At 40.1% G+C, this 19,400-nt stretch overlaps 1 protein-coding gene across 6 annotated transcripts in view; it reads right to left on the bottom strand.

Annotated features, from left to right (window-relative positions):
- The window catches only part of SNAPC3 (small nuclear RNA activating complex polypeptide 3), a 43,398-nt gene that overhangs the window by 13,611 nt on the left and 10,387 nt on the right, over positions 1–19,400 (bottom strand). For all 6 annotated transcript variants that reach the window (XR_008959870.1, XR_008959867.1, XR_008959869.1 and 3 more), the window contains exons 3-5: positions 16,867–16,951; positions 9,293–9,397; positions 7,121–7,270 (exon numbers count right to left, since the gene is read on the bottom strand). Coding sequence is in view for 1 of the 6 variants with exons in the window: in XM_057313446.1 (XP_057169429.1) it covers positions 7,121–7,270; positions 9,293–9,397; positions 16,867–16,951 (340 nt within the window). In the remaining 5 variants the exon portion in view is untranslated. The remainder of the gene's footprint in view (positions 1–7,120; positions 7,271–9,292; positions 9,398–16,866; positions 16,952–19,400) is intronic.

Genomic DNA, 19,400 nt, shown 5'->3' with positions numbered 1-19,400 from the left:
GTCGTCACACACCTGATCTGAACCATCAGGTTTCTTAACTTCCAGCCTACCAGACTTTCCAGACGGGTGTCTCTTGATCTTGACTGCATAACAGAATCACAGAAACACCAAAGACCAAGTTTCACCTCAGAGCCATTACATGAGAATCTCTCAGGATGTGGCCCAGGCACTAACGTTTTCCCAAGAAGCACTGCTGACTTGCTCTTCACAGTATCCTGACAATCAGACCCCTGGGGGAGGGTCAGAAGACCTGTGTTCTTTTTCCTAATCTGTAGACACATACTCCTCAGACCTCGGGCTCCTCACCTCTATCTCTGCCACGCTGACAGGACCGTGAAACTCCAAAGCAGTTCACGAGCTGTGAAAGACATCTAAGCGTCAGGTATTAAAAAAATCTTACTCTAAAATAACTGGATTTATCGCCTCCCTCGAGGCTTCTATTTTTCCTTCTTCATTCCCTCATTTACAGCTTATCTGGCAAGGGCATCAGACACCCTTATGAGACCGGCTGTGCTCTTCTCCCTGGCCGTCACTCTGCTCCCTGACCCTGCTTCTTCATGTAACGTCAGAGTCAAGCCATGACCTTCCTTCCAGGTGCTCGTAGAGACAAAAGGAGAATACGGACTAGAATGCCACACGCAGCTGCTGTTAACACAAACACTGCCACTGCCTCTCCTTCGGGACACTCAGAGAGGTAAGCTAGGGTCTAAAATAAAGGTTCTGCAAGAATACTGCCTTATTTTGGAAATGAAAACAAAAGTTTCATTTTTTTTTCATTACAAAATGGTTCTACAGAATTCGAGGTGATTTAGGCAACTTAATGCTTTTGGTTGGCATAATTATTATTTAGAAGGGGAACTGTGTTCCATCTAAATCTGAAGTCATCCACTAATAACTTTTCCTTGCCTCAGTACACAAACAGAACAGAAGATGTGAGCAATCTAAACACCAGGTAATTTTGATTTTCAGTGGCAACCAGAGAGCCTCACTAATAGAGTTTCCCTATTTTGTCGTAGCTGACCAGCTTTGGGGAGGGGAAGATTGCCAACCAATATGGAAAACCTAGTGTAAGAAGTTACTTCAGTTATGTACCTAATGAAGCCCAAGTCTACTGTTACTATTTCCACTTTATAAACAAAATAACTATCGAGAACTAAGACGATCAACCGAACCAAGTCATTTATATATAATTTTAGGCATCAGTAGTTTGTTCTCTTGCTAACATTCAAATCAGCTATATTAGAATTTCAGAAGTATTGGCTCCTGGGTGGCTCAGTCGGTTGGGCATCTGCCTTCGGCTCAGGTCATGATCCTGGAGTCCCAGGATCAGGCCCCACCGTCGGGCTCTCTGCTTAGTCGGGAGTTGGCTTCTCCCCCTCCCTCCGCCCCTCCCCACAGCTTCTGCTCTCTCTCTCTCTCAAATAAATAAATAAAATCTTCAAAAATTTTTTTCAGATGTATTCCTAGGATCTGCTGTGAGAAAATGGTAATGGGAGAGATGCTGAAGAAGCTCTCTGTCTTACACCAGGGCTTTACTTATAATAAGGAACAGCAATATGTGCCAAGTATTTCCTTAAAGTTCCTCTAAGCAAGGCCCTTAAGAGATTATTGACCCCCCAAAAAAAGATGAACTAATCTGAGCAATGTTAAAAACAGACCAGATAATAAATTGTGAGGGAACCATTTAAAATTAAATAAATAAATAAATAAATAAATAAATAAATAAATAAAACTTGAGTAGAAAATGCTGGCACTGATCTTACACATATATTTTTAAAAAGGCGCTCATTCTTTAACTTTATATACCATAGTCCATATTAACTTTAATACCATAGTCCGAAAAAACAAATGTTAGCAAAATATATTACATTTTAGAAATAAGCTTTTAAAAGAGATTGAAATATACTGGCCCAGTGCTCCCAGTCTTCTCACATACTAAAGCCATCTAAGTTAATGTTCAAAATTCTTGCTTATCGGTTGAAATATTCTCCTTTCCTCAGCTACAAGAACGGCAACTCACTGATTTTTTTTGCCCATGATTACCAATGGAACACATGCCAAATATCTGTCCAAAAAAGCATTATAACTTATGGTCCAATTCTCAATTTTGTTAGGTCTGACAATGGCATAAGGTGAACAGATAAAATAATTTGGCAAAACGCTGAGAACTGGTGAAGGTGGGTAATGGGTACATAAGGACTCCTACTATTTCTTTTGTGTATGGTCAGAATTTTCCAAGGGACCACGTTCATCAAGAAAGATGAGGACTCAGATAACACAGGAAAAAAAAATTCCAAAGCAAAAATTAAGAAAAAAACCAAACCATAAAATACAAATGCCAATCGGTGAAATAAAAATCTTTCTATAGGTCAGACAATGTTAGTATCTGCAAAATGTCACCGTTCTGGAGTTCACTTTCCCAAACCATAGCTGCAGGACAAGCATAAAACAGCTCTCTGAACAGGCAGAGATTCCAGAGTCCATGTGTTAGAAGCACAGCACAGCTTGAGTGTTCACTCGCTGCCTAGTCAGCAAGTAAACAAAAGGGCAGGGAAAGACCCTCACGCCTGGCGTCATGCCAACACGGCAAAGAACGTGGGGCTCGGAAGGCAAGTTGACAGGGTCTGAATCCAGCTTCCACCCTGCTTACCGAACATGGGAAACGCGTGACGGCACGCTGACCCAACGTTTTCTTACCTTTCAAATGGTGATAATTAATTCTGTCCAAAGTGTACTGTCTGTCTAGCACATTGTAAGTGCTCCATAATCAGAGGATATTATTATATTTTAAATTTTTAAAAAAGATTTTATTTGTCAGAGAGAGAGGGCACAAGCAGGGGGAGTGGCAGGGAGAGGAAGAAGCAGGCTCCCTGCTCACCGGGGACGTGAGCTGAGCTGAAGGCAAATGCTTAACTGACTGAGCCACCCAGGCGTCCCAGAGGATATTATTTTAACAAAGAGATGGAAGAGGCAGAAACAATACAACTGCATGTATGTTTAGTATTTAAAATAGGACGATGGGTCATCCAGCCCCCTGCTTAGAAAGCACTGATGTAGGAACACAAGGAACTAGACACACCCGGTTAAAAACCCTCTCCGGGGGGCGCCTGGGTGGCTCAGCCGTTAAGCGTCTGCCTTCGGCTCAAGGCGTTATCTGGGATCGAGCCCCGCACTGGGCTCCCTGCTCTGCTGGGAGCCTGCTTCTTCCTCTCCCACTCCCCCTGCTTGTGTTCCCTCTCTTGCTGGCTGTCTCTCCCTCTCTGTCAAATAAACAAACAAATAAATATTTAAAAGAAATACAAAACAAAACCCCTCTCCAGGGTTCCTGGCACTAGGACTCATTCCCAGGTCTGACTCCAACTGCTTTGAGCAGTGATAACATGATTGCCATGAGAGTGAATTCAGATTTTGCTTATTAAAGTGAATTTATAGAGACGCTTGGGTGGCTCAGTTGGTTAAGCGTCTGCCTTCAGCTTAGGTCATGATCCTGGAGTCCCCGGATCAAGTCCCAAATCCCAAATCGGGCTCCTTGCTCAGCAGGGAGTGTGATTCTCCCTCTGACCCTCCCGCCTCTCATGCTCTCTCTCTCATTCTCTCAAATAAATAAATAAAATCTTTTAATAAATAAATAAATAAAGTGAATTTCTAAAACCTTTATAATTACACTTTTTTTTCTTGGTAGAGTTGAGAAACTGCAGAACACTGCTGCTTCTCCTTTAAAAGAAAAGATAAATTTTTATTTTCTGGTCTGCACACAGCCTTGAAATTCCATTTGTTTCTCTTTAGTCTAATGTTTATTCCAAGAGCACCAAGATGCCAAACCTGAAGAAACCAATTCTCTTAAAACCATTTTTGGTACAACTAAAAAACTAAGCAAAATCTATGTGTGAGTCCTATGACGCTGGTCTCCTTGCCAATCACAAAGGGCTGGAACATAGCCAGTCTTGTGGGCCAGAGACACATATCAGATAGCACCAGCCGATTATAATGGCCAAACGAAATGGTGCCAGAGTGGCAAAGGGAGGTCAGGAAAAATTTTATGTAATAAGTTTTAAGCTGGGTTTGGAAATATGAATATGAACCAGATGGATGGAGGGAGGGAAAGGGCTTCCTACCATGTTCAGACACTCGGAGGCATGAAAATGTGCTATACTTGAGCACACAAATTCTCTGTGGCTGAAGCATAAGCTGCAGAAGTCGGGGGTGGATGGTATGGAAAGTGAACTTGAAAATCATCATTACAAAAGGCCTTAGATGTCAGCCTACAGAGATCCTCTTAGATTTTTAGATTGGAGAATGACAAGATAGATTTCTTTTCATTTTTAAAGATTTATTTTTTTATTTTTTTTAGAGAGACAGCAAGAGCGGGGCAAAGCCTAAATGTATTTTCAAAGTACAACCAAAGCTCTCGCTGATGCCTTCAATGTGGGAGGAAAAGGAGACAAGGAGGACTCCCAGATTTTTAGCCCAAGTAACCAGATGCAGAACGGTAACCAAGTAACCTATCTGCTGAGATAGGAACACTGGGGAAGGCATAGATTGAGGTGGAGAGATCTACAGTTTGCTTTTGAACAGATTAAGCTTGAGATGGCTATTAGATATCCAATAAACACCGTCAAGGATGGGGCGGCTGGCTGGCTGAGTCGGAACAGCATGTGACTCTTGCTCTTGGGGCTATAAGAGCCCCACATTGGGTTATACGTTACTTAAATAAATAAAACTTAAATTAAAAAAACTGTCAAGGAGACTGTTGGATATAGAAGTCTGGAGGTCAGAGAAGATGTTGAGACTGGAGATATAATTCTGGGAGTCTCAGTACTGATAGCTATGAACCTGGGTAAGATCACCTCGGGAGGAGATACAGATGGGAAGGTCTGAGGACTGACTCCCAGGGCTTTACAACATAAGTCAGGAAAAGGAGAAGCATCCAGCAAAGGGATTAGTTAAAAGTCAGTCGACAGAAAGAAAATCAAGTGGGTGTAATGTCCTAAAAGCTAAGTAAAGAAAATGTTGCAAGGAAGAAGAAATGTTCAATGGTGTCACGTGCCAATGAGTGGTCAGAAAAGGTGAGGACTACGTCTATGGTGGCGTCAAGAAAAGTGATTTTCGAAGAGTGGAAGGAACAAAAGTGAGTGCAAGACAAGACGATGGCAGAAAAAGAGAAACAACGAATTTAAGGACTATTATTAACTCATTATTGATACTACGTGCTGTTATTCACTCTAACTGGTTTGCTGAGGAGGAAACAGAAAAGATGAGTGGTGGCCAGAGGAAGAGGCGTGGTCAAGACAAGGTTTTAGGAAGGGAGCTAGCACAGCGCATCTGTAACGAAGCGAGAGCTGCCAGCTCACCAACCATGACGCGAGGCCAAGCACGGTGAGGACATGGGATCCCCTAGGCAGGCAGCCTGGCCTCAGGCGCCGGTAGCTTTAGTCCAGCCACTGTCCCGGGTGGGAAGGCAGGGTACATGGGCAGATGGCTAAATAGAGGTGAGAGGTGAGAGGTGATGGAAAGTTCTTTTCTGGTAACTTTATTATCTCCAAAAACAAACAGCCAGGGTTTTCCTGAGGGTAAGTCATGAGGATATGTAGGCAGTTTCAGAATGAATCACACAGTTTCCCTGAAAAGAGAGTGAATCGAATATAGAAATGCAATAAAAATGCGAGGCAGCACTGAGGCTAAGTGGAAATGTTCAGGAGGCACTCAAAATAATGGTCTGGAAGGGCGCCTGGGTGGCTCAGTCATTAAGTGCCTGCCTTCGGCTCAGGTCATGATCCCAGGGTCCTGGGATCAAGCCCCGCACTGGGCTCCCTGCTCTGCGGGGAGCGTGCTTCTCCCTCTCCCACTCCCCCTGCTTGTGTTCCCTCTCGCTGTCTCTCTCCTGTCAAATAAATAATAAATAAAAATCTTTAAAAAAATACCTTTCTATATATATATAATGATAATGGTTTGGAAATCAGGAGAGAATGCAGTGACAGAGAGACACTAACAAAGATTAGAGTACACTTAAAACCATGAAAACCGGGGAAAGACCAGGAGAATTTATAAGAACCTAGGTTCTTTTTTTTTTTTAAGATTTTATTTATTTATTTGACAGAGAGAGCATGAGCGGGGGGGGGGGGGGAGCAAGGGGAGGAAAAGCAGACTCCGCAGGGCTTGATCCCAGTACCCCGGGATCATGACCTGAGCCGAAGGCAGACGCTTAATCTACTGAGCCACCCAGGTGCCCTGAAGCCTACATTCTAACGACAGTTATGTAGCTGGCGGCACAGGAACCAGCAAAAAGAGTGACTGCGGTGGTTCCATTCAAACTCTCTCTCTGTTCTACTTGACCCGAAAATCCTTTTCTGATCTACAGGAGAGGCTGCCCCTTTTAAGTGAGCCAGTAAATCTGAGGTCTCTACCAGAGTTGTACCAAGTAACAGAATTAGCTGGAATTTGCCCTACCATGAAATACAGAGGGATCAAGGCCCTACTACTTTACTGGGCCAGCAATCCCTTCGGAAAACTCTGTGGGTGGCCAGCCTACCACTTTGCCCCTTTCTATCTTTATCCAATGGGCATGTAAATTTCTCTGTCCTTTTGAGAGCACCTCCGTGGGAAACAGCAACAAGGACCAATATCAGATGCTACCTGTGTCCCTGCTTGGTATTGTGCCTTGGACTGACAGTACCTTCTATGGACTATGAGGCCCTCAGGTGGACACCCAGCCTTTGCTGGGGGCTGTCAGGACAGACGGAAACTCACAGTTTGAAAGAAAGAGTTAACAGCAAATTCAAATGCTAGCGAGGTCAAGTTGTATGAACACGGAGACGAGGTTAGACAATTAGGTGGTAACTAGGACCTTAAAAGGAAGAGTGTACACAACAGAATGGCTGAGAACGGAAGAGGAGATAAAAATCAAAACTGAGCACAGCCTCATCTTTGAAAACGTCTTGATGATAAAAAGAAGGGAAGAGATAAGCTTGATGGAATGGCACAGAAGAAGAAAGGATTTACTAGAACAGTTTAGGAGTCTGCTAGAGTAATCACTACTTACTTAGCTTTTATTATGATTATCATTACTATTATTATTTCTTCTTGTTTTATGAGGGTTAAGGAAAAAACAACAACACCTTACTTTGCTTATGTGCTCAGGAGCTTGATCAGGAGTGTTGCTGAATTCTCCACCAATCTGGAGGTCACTGACACAGCAAATTGAATCCCTCAGCTCCGTGAGCTTCTGACTGCCCAATACCAGCATTGTCTGGTATGGCTTGTGTTCTTTGTGCTAAAAGTCAAATGGTAAATAAGTAAGTGCCCAGTTAGAGACGAAGCAATTAAACTGTAATCCTGTCCTGACCAGATCTAAATGAAGTTCCTGGTTTTCTTAATTTAAGAAATTAAGATCCCCATAACTTAGCGTTCTGAGCTTTCTTAGATTTGTGGATTTGGAATCCATTAGTTACAGGCCCAAATTAATGGCCAAAATTGTTTACATCTCCCCTGTGATCCAGAGCCCGGGCTCTGAAGCCACATCCTTGTTCTCACTCTCACACACCAAGCCAGTATTTCCCCTGTCCTCAATCAATGTAAGGTCAGGTAGCGGACAACTAGGGACAGTCCGGTCAGGTAGCGGACAACTAGGGACAGTCCCTACACCCCCGAGCCTGCTGGAATTATTCCAACTAGCCAAGCCTGAGCCGTTCGCCCTGCCCTGCCCATGGAAACCTCAATAAAGGCTGTGGCCTATGGCTTCCCCTCACTCCTGCCTCCCGACTGTCACTGGTGCTTCCCCTGTGGCCCTGCAGCTGTGGCAGAGTCGCTCCTCTCAGGAAACGTGAGTAATAAACATCTCTCAATGGCACTGGCCTCTAGAATGGTCACTCAGCCACCTCCATAAGTTAGGGTCCCACAGGCACTACTGAGACACTTGGTGCTATGGTCTGAATGGTTGTGTCCACCCCAAATTCAGACACTGGAATCCTAATGCTCAAGTGATAGTGTTAGGAGCTTGGGTCTTTGCGGGGGGCAGTGGTTAGGTCGTGAGTGTTGAGCCTCATGAACGAGATCAGTGCTCTTATGAAAGATCGCACAGAGTGCCCTAGCTCCTTCTGCCACCTGACAAGTCTGTGAGCTGGAAGAGGGCCCTCACCTGCCTGTGCTGGCCCCCTGAGCTTAGACCGCCAGCACCCAGAACTGGGACAAACTCCTGGTTACAAGCCGCTCAATCAGTCATACGTTGTTGCAGCAGCCGCAACGACGAAGACACTTGGCAACAGACCTTTTTTAGTTTAAGCTAAAGTTTATAATCAAGATGCTACTAAAAGGAATTAATTACCAAGAACCTTTGGAATATAACTTCACCTAGCAGCACTGTGTTTTATTTATTATTATTATTTTAAGTAGGCTCCACATCCAACCCAGGGCTTGAACTCACAACCCTGAGATCAAGAGTTGGCCAATCTACACTAACAGAGCCACCCAGGTGCCCCAGCAGCAGTGTGTTTTAAAATTTCCTGCAAGTTACCTCATTCACGTCAAACAATCTATACACTACTCTCATGGTATAGACCTAGGGTTCAGTTTTATTGGTTTGGTTTGACTGGTAATTTCAGGTCTTAATCAAACAAGGTAATTAGTACTAACAATGTCCCAGATGAACTAATGAATCATCGAGCCTTACATCGGAAACCGGGGATGTACTGTATGGTGACTAACATAATATAATAAAAAAATCATTAAATAAAAAAACAAAAACAAAAAACAATGTCCCAGATGCTTCATTACTGACTATTCACAAATGCAATTCATGTATAGTAATATTTCAATTAAACCTTATCAAAGTTTGTGACATCTATATGGGGAATCAGGAATACACACACTCAGGGCTAGGACAGAATTCTTTTTATGAGCGACCTCTAAGAAATTTCTGAATATTCCTGTTCACTTTCTGCATTTTCATCAAAGAAGAGCTGTCTTTAGTTAGACAACTTCCCAAGTATTCTGAATTGGTGAACAAAGGTTACCCTACTCCTTTACCAGTCACCTATTCTGTAAAAAAACAAAAAACAAAAAAACTAAGAAAACAAACCCAAGAATTCATACAATTAGAATCATTGTGGATTTACATATACTTTCAGTTGCTTCCAGTGCAACAATTAGGAATAATGCATTCTAATATTATAACTTACATAAAACAGCATGTTTGCATTTATTTTGAACCCTAAGAACTGCAACTCTTCAAATAATTAAACCCTTTGACAAAAGTCACCCATATTATCCATGAAATTCAAAAGGTTTTACTACTGACCTTATGAAATATAACAGGGTATAAAATATTCACAGATAGGATAAGCTCCCCTTCTTCAATCATGTCTGCTGGATTTTCAGGCTTTTTTCCTATGGCATGTGACTCCTGAAGGAGAAAAACAAGTAAGAGACCTTAAAATCACAGTGTGACTCAGCTACGAGGCAGTGTGGGCAACAGCTGTAAGCAAGGGCTAGCGTCAGACAGCCCTTGCTTTGACTCCTAATTTTAGTTCAAAAAAATTATTAAAACCTCTCTAAGCTTTAGTTTCATCTTTTGTTAAAAAAAAAACAAAAAAAAAACAAAAACAGAAAACACTCATTTTATAGAACTATTGCTGGGAATGTGTACATAAAGCATCTAATAATGGTTGGTACTAAATGCTTAGCAACTGATGATAAAACAGGAATATCCCCTAATGTTGGTATAACATTGGCATTTACAGTTGCTAGTAACACTTTCACATACCTCCTCTCGTGTTATTACGAAAGCTATCTGACAGAGGCACAGAGGTTCAGACAGCAAGGTAAATCAGCAAGTTTGCACGCAAATGCAGATCAGTTTGGCTCTAAAACCAACATTGTCTTGCTTTTTACATTATCACGTCTGTAATACCTCACGCTTCTATTATGTGTGCACAATAACTATAACATAGAGACCCCCAGAGTAGACTAGTTAAGAAGTACAGGTGCAAAAATAAGAGGGAGTGACAATATACAAAACGGCATAGCAGACAGCTCTAGAGATCAGTCCCTCCACCAAAGCAACCAGTAAGATGGAAAGAGAGATTGGAATCAATTATTTTGGAATTCTGGAACCTGATCAGTCAGTTACATCAACCATGAAAGTGCTTGATGAAAGGACAAGCTGCTGATCTTTCATTATTAAGCACAGAGTGCAAACCAACTACCATCTCCCGTTCCCCAGCCCCACTGCAGATGTGGAAATAAGGGCCCGTGTTCCTGAACAGATGACTGATGCCATGACAAGCAATGAAGACCTTGTTCTCCCAAAACTGGGAGTTATTTTGGCTGCTCTGGTAAATGCCCTGATGGCCTGGTGTAGACACTTGCCAGGGTACTGGGCCTCCTGCCACCACTGTGGCCTCCCACAGCAGCAGCTACCAGGAAATTTAGAAACAGGGCCTTTTTCCTTTCTTTCTTTTTTTTTTAATTTGTGGAGGCAGACATTTAAGGAAATCTTGAACAGGCCACTGGCTGCCCACAGAGATAAATGAAACAGAAATATCCATAACCATATACAACAAGGAGTACACCCAGCTCCAACAATCAACAAGTAAAAAAAATATATTCAGAACGTCCAGTATAGATTTGTTGCTCTCAACAAAAACATAAAGTACACAAAGAAACAAGAAAATATGTCACATTCACAAGAAAAAAAATTTGACAAAAACCACCCTTGAGGAAGCCCAGATAACTTGAGGACGTTACCAAAGATGCTAAATCAACTGTTTTAAATGCACCCAGTGAGCTGGAGTAGGACAACATATTTGAAGTCATAAAAGATAGAAAAAAACCATTAACCAAGAATTCTATACCTGGCAAAACTATCCTTCAGGAATTAAAAAGAAATTAAGGCCTTTTCAGATAAAAAAATATAAACTATGAGGGAGTTCATTACCCGTAGGCTTTGTATAAGAAATGCTAAAGAGAGTTCTTCAGGATGAAATCAGGGGACACTAGACAGTAACCTGAATCCATAAGAAGAAATAAAGAACACTGGTAACGGCAACTACATAGGCAATGTAAGCCAGAGCTAGTGTACTTTTAGTTTATAACTTTTTTCCCAAAAGCAAATGCATAAAACAATATTTATGAACTTATGTTAAAAGACACATAAAGATGTGATCTGAGACAGTAAGTAACAACATCAGGGGAGAAGGACAGAGATGTATATAAGCGGAGTATCTATCCTTCAAGGTACTACTGAAACAAAGTTGGTATTATTAAGACTAGGCTGTTATAATTTTAAGATGGTAATTGTAATCCACAAGGTAACCACTATGAAAATAAGTACACATGGGAAGTGTACTTATTAGTACACATACATATGGAAAGAAGGAATAAAAAATACACCATAAAAATTCAACTGAATACCAAAAAAAAAAAAAAAAAGACAATAGAGGAACCAAGGAACAAAAGATAGGTATGACATACAGATACCTAAATGGTAGAAATAAATCCTCATCAGTAATTAGTTTAAATACAGATGGGCTAAACTTTCCCATTAAAAAGGGAAAGATTGGCAGAATGGATTAAAAATATTTGATTATATACTCTCTGTAAGAGACTCACTTTAGACGTGAAGACACAAAGAGGTTGAAAGTAAAAAAATGGAAAAAGATATTCCACACAAATAGTAACCAAATGAAACCTACGTTATCATCAGACAAAATAGACTTTAAGTCAGAAAAGGTTACAGGAGACAAAGGAGGACACTGTATATTAATAAAATATGCAATCCAAAAAGAAGACACAGTAATTATATACATATGTAGCTAACAAGAGAATGCCAAAATATATGAAGCAAAACTGACAGAATTGAAGGGAGAAATACACTGTTCTATAATAGGTGGAAACTTCAATACCCCACTTCCAATAATGAATAAAATAACCACACAGAAAATTAATAACATTACAAATCAATGAGACCTAACTGACATACAGAACACTCCATCCAGTCTTCTCAAGTGCACATGAACGATTCCGAGATAGACCACCAAGTCTTATGAATTTGAAAGTACTTAAATCATGAAAAGTATATTTTCTGATTATAACTGAATAAAACTAGAAATCATAATAGGAAAAAAACTAAAAACGTCAGTGGAAATTAAACGACACACTCTTAAACAACCAATGGGTCAAAAAAGAAATCACAAGGGAAATGAGAAAATACCTTTAGACAAATGAAAACGAAAACAGAACATAAGAAACTTACAGGATGCAGTAAAAGCAAATAAAGAGGGAAACTTACAGCTGTAAACATCTGTATTAAAAAAGAACAATCTCAAGTAAATAACCTTACTGTATATACTAAGGAACTGGAAAAAGAAGAGCAAACTAAACCAAAAACTAGCAGAAGGAAGGTAACAATCAAAACTAATCCAGGAAAAAATAGAAAATCTGAATATTAATGGTATATTGGTGTAGTGATGATATAATGGTAAGGAGACTGAATAGTAATTAAAAACCTCTTAACAAAGAAAAGCCCAGGACTAGATGGTTTCACCGGTGAACTGTACCAAAGAATTAACATCAGTCCTCCTCAACGTCTTCCAAGAAGTCTGAAGAAGAGAGAATACTTTTTTTTTTTTTTAAACAGTAAGCTCTATGCCCAATGTGGGGCTTGAACTGATAACCCTGAGATCAAGAGTCACATGCTCTACCGACTGAACCAGCCAGAAGCCCCGAGGTAATCCTTTTTTTTTTTTTAAAGATTTTATTTATTTATTTGAGAGAGAGGGAGAAGCAGACCCCCACTAAGCTGGGAGCCCGACATGGGGCTCGATCCCACGACCCTGGGATCATAACCTGGGTAGAAGGCAGAGGCCCAACAACTCAGGCGCCCCCAGAAGGGAATACTTCTTTTTTTTTTTTTTTAAGATTTTATTTATTTATTTATTTGACAGAGAGACAGCAGAAGGGAATACTTCTTAACTCATTCTATGAGATCAACATACTCTGATACCAAAGTCTAACAAAGACACCACAAGAAAACTACAGGCCAATATCCCTTATAAATGTAAATGCAAAACTCCCTAACAAAATACTAGCAAACCGGAGCGCCTGGGTGGCTCAGCTGGTTAAGCATCTGCCTTCGGCTCAGGTCATGATCTCATAGTCCTGGGATCTAGTCCCGGTACCGGCTCCCTGCTCAGCAGAGAGCCTGCTTCTTCCTGCACCGCCCCCCCCCCCCGCTCTATCTTAAGTAAATAAATAATCTTTAAAACCAACATACTAGCAAACCAAAATCAGCAGCATATGAAGAGGATTATATACCACAACCAAGTGGGATTTATCCTCAGGATGCAAGAGTAGGTCAACACTTGCAAATCAATGTAATACACCACACTAACAGAAGGATGGGAAAAACCCACATCATTATTTCACTAAAATGCAGAAAAAGTATGAGGAAATCCAATCCCCTTTCACAATAAAAGCACTGAATAAACTAGGAACAGAAGGGTACGTCCTCAACATGATGAAGGACATATATGAAAAATCCACACTAAAATCATACTCAATGGTGAAAGACTGTAAGGATGTGCACTTTGCCACTTCTATTCAACACAGTACTAGAAATTCTGACTAGAACAATTAGATTAAAAAAAAGGAAGGAAGGAAGGAAGAAGAGTGAATGAGCAAACAAATTAGAAAGAGATAGTTATTTCTGTTTGCAGATGATAGGCATGATCTTCTACGCACAAAATCCTAAAGAATCCACATAAAATACCTATTAGAGCTAATAAATTTACCAAAGTTGCAGGCTACAAAATCAACACACAAAAACAGTTGTATTTCTACATACTAGCTCTGTACAACTTGAAAAGGATATTAAGAAAAAAAATTCCATTTAAAATAGCATCAAAAGGAATAAAATACTTAGGAATAAATTTAACAGAAATGAAAAGACTTGGGGTGCCTGCCTGGTTCAGTTGGTAGAGCATGCGACTCTTGATCTCAGGGTTGTGAGTTCAAGCCCCATGTTGGGTGGGTGTAGAAATTACTTTAAAAGAATAAAAAACCTTAAAAAAAAAAAGGAAGAAATAAACACTTGAACACTTAAAAATTACAAAACGTTACTGAACAAGATTAATGACAACTTAAATAAATTGAAAGACACAGCCTGTTCATGGATTAGATGTTTAGATGACAATACTACCCCAATTCATATACAGAATCAATTCAATCCCTACCAAAATCTCTGTGGGGTTTCTTTTTTTTTTTTTAATCCAGAAATAAAACAACCCTCCGAGGGGCACCTGGGTGGCACAGCAGTTAAGCGTCTGCCTTCGGCTCAGGGCATGATCCTGGCGTTACGGGATCGAGCCCCACATCAGGCTCCTCTGCTGGGAGCCTGCTTCTTCCTCTCCCACTCCCCCTGCTTGTGTTCCCTCTCTCACTGGCTGTCTCTCTCTCTGTCAAATAAATAAATAAAATCTTAAAAAAAAAAAAACAACCCTCCGAAAATTCCTAGGGAATTTTGAGCTACCATAAACAGCCAAACAATCCTGAAAAAGATTGAAATGGGAAGACTCACATTTCCCAATTTCAAAAATGACCACAAAGCTATAATAATCAAAACAGGATTAGAATGAGGATAAAACAGACATATAGACTAATGGAATAGAATAGAGTACTGAGAAATAAATCTTATATGGTCAACTGACTTTTAACGAAGGTGTCAAGACCATTCAATAGACCATTCTTCAACAAATGGTGCTGGGAAAACTGGATATCCACAAACAAATGAAGTTAAACCTTTTCCTTATATCATATATAAAAATTAACTCAAAATGCATCAAAGACTTGAACTAAGAGCTAAAACTATGAACTCTTGGAACAAAACACGGGGGGGAAGCTTCATTACACTGGATTTGCCAACAGTTTCTAAGTATGACATCAAAAGCACAGATACCAACAATAACAAAAAACAGATAAAGTGAACTTAATCAAGCTTTAAAACTTTTGTACATCAGAGTACACTATCAAGAGTGTGGAAAGACAACATGTAGATGGGAGAAAACATTGTAAAACCACACATATGGTAATGGTCTAGTATCCAGAATATACAAAGAACTCTTACAACTCAACAAAGAGACAAGCCAATTGAAAAACTAGTAAAGAACTAGAATAGACATTTCTCCAAAGATGATAAACAAATGGCCAAAAGGCACATGAAAAGATACTCAACATCACTCAGCATCTGGGAAGTGCAAATTGAAATCATGAGATACCACTTTATGCCCACTCGGATGGCTATTCTCAAAAACCAGAAAATAACAAATGTTGAAGAGTATGTGGAGAAATCGGAGCCTTTGTGCACTGCTGGTGGGACTGTCAAACGATGCAGCTCCTAGGGAAAAGTTTGGTGCTTCCTCAAGATGTTAAACCTAGAATCACCATATGACTGAGCAATTGCACTCCCAGGTATATGCCGAAAAGAACTGAAAATGGACTCAAACAGATACCTGTATACTGGTGTTCAAAGCAGCATTATTTACAATAGCCAAAAAATGGAAAGAAGCCAAATGTCCATCAGAAGATGAACAGATAAACAATATCTGGTATATCCATACAAGGAAAAATTATTCAGTCAAAAGAAGGAATGAAGTCCTGATACATACCACACACAGATAAACCTTTAGAACATTATACCAAGTAAAATAAGCTGAACAAAAAAGGACAAATATTGCATGAACAGGCAAATTCACAGAGACAGAAAGTAGAATAAAGGTTACCAAGCGCTGAGGGAAAGGAAAATGGGGAGTTATTTACTCAGTATAGAATTTCTGTTTGAGATGAAGTAGTTCTGGAAATAGTGATGGATACACGACACAGTGAATGTACTTAATGCCACTTAAATCAAACACTTAAAAATGCTTAAAATAGTACATTTTATATTATGTAAATTTTACCACAATAAAAAACAAGTGGGAGAGAAAACAGGTGTACTATCAAGTGCCCAACACAGCATCTGACACACAGGAGGTCCTCAAGAATAGGTACCGAATGAGGGCGCCTGGGTGGCTCAGTTGGTTAGGCGACTGCCTTCGGCTCAGGTCATGATCCTGGAGTTCCAGGTTTGAGTCTTGCATCAGGTTCCCTGCTCAGCAGGGAATCTGCTTCTCCCTCTGACCCTTCCCCCCCTCATGCTCTCTCTCTCTCTCAAATAAATAAATAAAATCTTAAAAAAAAAAAAGAATAGGTACTGAATGAACACATCATGTCTAACACTTAATTCCTCATTATTTATCATCTTAAATTTTTCTGAGGGTTTACATAAGAGATGGTACATTAAGAATGTGGTTAAACCAAAATCAGAAGCAGAACAAAAGTACCAGCAATTGGGGGATGAAAAGGCATGAATTTAGCCTAATATAGAGAACAAAACCAAACTAAAAGCAGAAATAAAAGGGCGCCTGGGTGGCTCAGTTAAGTGTCTGCCTCCAGCTCAGGTCATGATCCCAGAGTCCTGGGATCAAGCCCCGCATCAGGTTCCCTGCTCAGCAGGGAGCCTGCTTTTCCCTGTCTTGCTCCCCCTGCTTGTGTTCTCTCACTCTCTCTCTGCTAAATAAATAAAATCTAAATAAATAAAATCTAAATAAATTGAATGAATGAATGAATGAATGCAAGAATAAAAGTGTCAAATGTGCCATCACTTGAATTCTGTGGGTCTTTTTCTCCTACCAGTTCCCAGTCCCAATGAGGTTTCTCTAAGTTTATTTTCAACTAAGCATATCCAATATAAAGACACCTTACAGTCATCACTAACACCCAATGACAGAGTGTTCACTGTTTCATGGGGAAAAAAAAAAAGAAAGATGAGACTCTTACCATCTCATAAGCAAATGTTTCTTGTCTGCAAACCCGATCTATTGTTATGGTTTCTTCCCGCTGTTCCATAAGCCTTTTTCTAACCCTATTAGAGGAATAAGAAAAATCAAACTTCAATACTTTTAATGGGTCTCTCAAGGGATCTTTAATACTTAACTTTTATTTGAATTAAATTTCTTTTTTGAGAGAGGGAGAGAGACAGTGGCAGGGGCAAAGGGAGAGGAAGAGAGAATCCCAAGCAGGCTCCAGGCCCAGTGATCTCACAAGTCTGAGATCATGACCTGAGCCGACATCAAGTCAGACACTTAACTGACTGAGCCACCCAGGCGCCCCATGAATGAATTCTGAACTAATTTTAGACTTAGAGCTAAAAGACGCTGTAAAAATAGTACAGGCTGAGTCTGCTTCTCTCCCTCTCTCCCTGCTCTCCCTCTCTAAAATAAATAAATCAATCTTAAAAAAATAAAAGAACTGCCAGCATAATAATTTTTAGGATTTCTATCCAAGAAGAGAGGACATCTTTCAATATTTTCAAGTCTTTTTCCAAGTCTTCCCAGAGTGTTTTAAAAATTTTCCTTACCAAGGCTGTTACATATTTATTGTTGAATTTATTCTTAAGTATTTAATCTTCTTTTTGACTATTATAAATGGGACTTTTCTTCACCAATATGTCCTCTAATTGTTTAGTCTGTATATATGAAGGCTATTTTTTTTTAATATATATCAATTCTGTATCCTGCTCTTACACTAAATTCTGGTTTTTCCTGTTTGTTTTAGCATTGATTTCTTTGGAATTTTTCAGGCATACTATCATATCACTGACAGAGCTAGTTTTTCTTCTTTATCGACTCTTATCTCCCTAATATTTCAAATTTTTTCTTTATTATAGTATATGTTATGGTTAACTGTCATCAGAGATTATGACTACTGAAAGCTCAAATTTTAGCATTTTTTACCAATAAAGTGCTTACTTGAAGTATACCCTTTCCAGACATTAAACCACTGCACACTTTAGTATAAACATAACTTATAGGATGCCTGGTGGCTCAGTCGGTTAAGCTTCTGCCTTTGGCTCAGGTCATGATCCCAGGGTCCTGAAATTGAGTTCCACGCTGGGCTCCCTGCTCAGTGGGGACTCTGCTTCTCCCTTTCCCTCTGCTACTCTCCACTGCTTGTGTTCTCTCTCTCTCTCTCAAATAAATAAATAAAATCTTTAAAAAAAAAAAAACTTTTATCGGCACTGAGAAACCAAAAAATTCATCTGACTCGCTTCATTGCTATATTTGCTTTATTGCAGTGGTCTGGAACTGCCCTACAAGATCCCCAAGGTATGCCTGTATTTAATGAGTTTTAAAATTTCCAAGTAGAATGGTGTGATTTAAAAAAAAAAAAAAAAAAAAAGGGCACCTGGGTGGCTCAGTCTTTAAGCGTCTGCCTTCAGCTCAGGTCATGATCCCAGGATCCTGGGACGGAACCCCACAGAGCCCCACATCGGGCTCTCTGCTCAGCAGGGAGCCTGCTTCTCCCTCTCCAGCCCCACCCCCCCGCCCGTGCTTGTGTTCCCTTTCTATCTCTCTGTCGAATAAATAAATAAATAAATCTTAAAAAAAAAAAAAAAAGAATCCAGTTAAAAAAAAAAAGATTTATTTATTTATTTGAGAAAGAAAGAGAATGGGTGTGCCTAAGCAAGCCGGGGGAAGGACAGAGGGAGAGGGAAAGAGAATCTTAAGCAGACTCCCAGATGAGTGCAGGGCCCAACGTGGAGCCTGATGTCACAACCCTGAGATCACGACCTGAACAGAAACCAAGAGTCGTACACCCACAGAGGGGAGGGGGGTGGGGGAATGGGATAGACCGGTGATGGGTAGTAAGGAGGGCACGTATTGCATGGTGTACTGGGTGTTATACGCAACTAATGAATCATCGAACTTTACATCGGAAACCGGGGATGTACTGTACGGTGACTAACATAATATAATAAAAAATCATTAAAAAAAAAAAAAAGAGTCGTACACCCAACTGACCAAGCCACCAAGGTACCCCTAGAATGGCCTGATTCTTGTTTTTTTAGTAAACTCTAGTTTTATTATGTTGTGATCAGAGTGTTATAATATTTTCTACTTTATGGATGTTAATAATGTTTTGTGGCCTAATATACAATCAACTTTTGTGGGTGTGCCATGTATCAGCTCATAAATTTTAAGTATATAGATCTCCATAAGACACAACCTATTGATCACATTGTTTAGAACTTTCATTTCTTATTTTTTTACCATTTGTCATTAAAGTGTCCTACTGTGAGTTGCATCTCCTGTAGTTTTGTTTTATAAAGTTAATCACTACATTATTTGGTGTGTGTATACATACATATATATGTGAATATGTGAATATATGTGTGTGATGTGTGTGTGTATTCCAAAGGAGTCTATCTTAATTGGGGTTTATGGTTTTAGCATTAAAATGTGACCTTTGGGGGCACCTGGGTGGCTCAGTGGGTTAAGCGTCTGACTCTTGGTTTCAGCTCAGGTCACGAT

Source organism: Ursus arctos, unplaced genomic scaffold (genome assembly GCF_023065955.2).
Source record: "Ursus arctos isolate Adak ecotype North America unplaced genomic scaffold, UrsArc2.0 scaffold_18, whole genome shotgun sequence".
Lineage (NCBI taxonomy): Eukaryota > Metazoa > Chordata > Mammalia > Carnivora > Ursidae > Ursus > Ursus arctos.
This window is presented reverse-complemented; position numbering and strand designations above follow the sequence as displayed.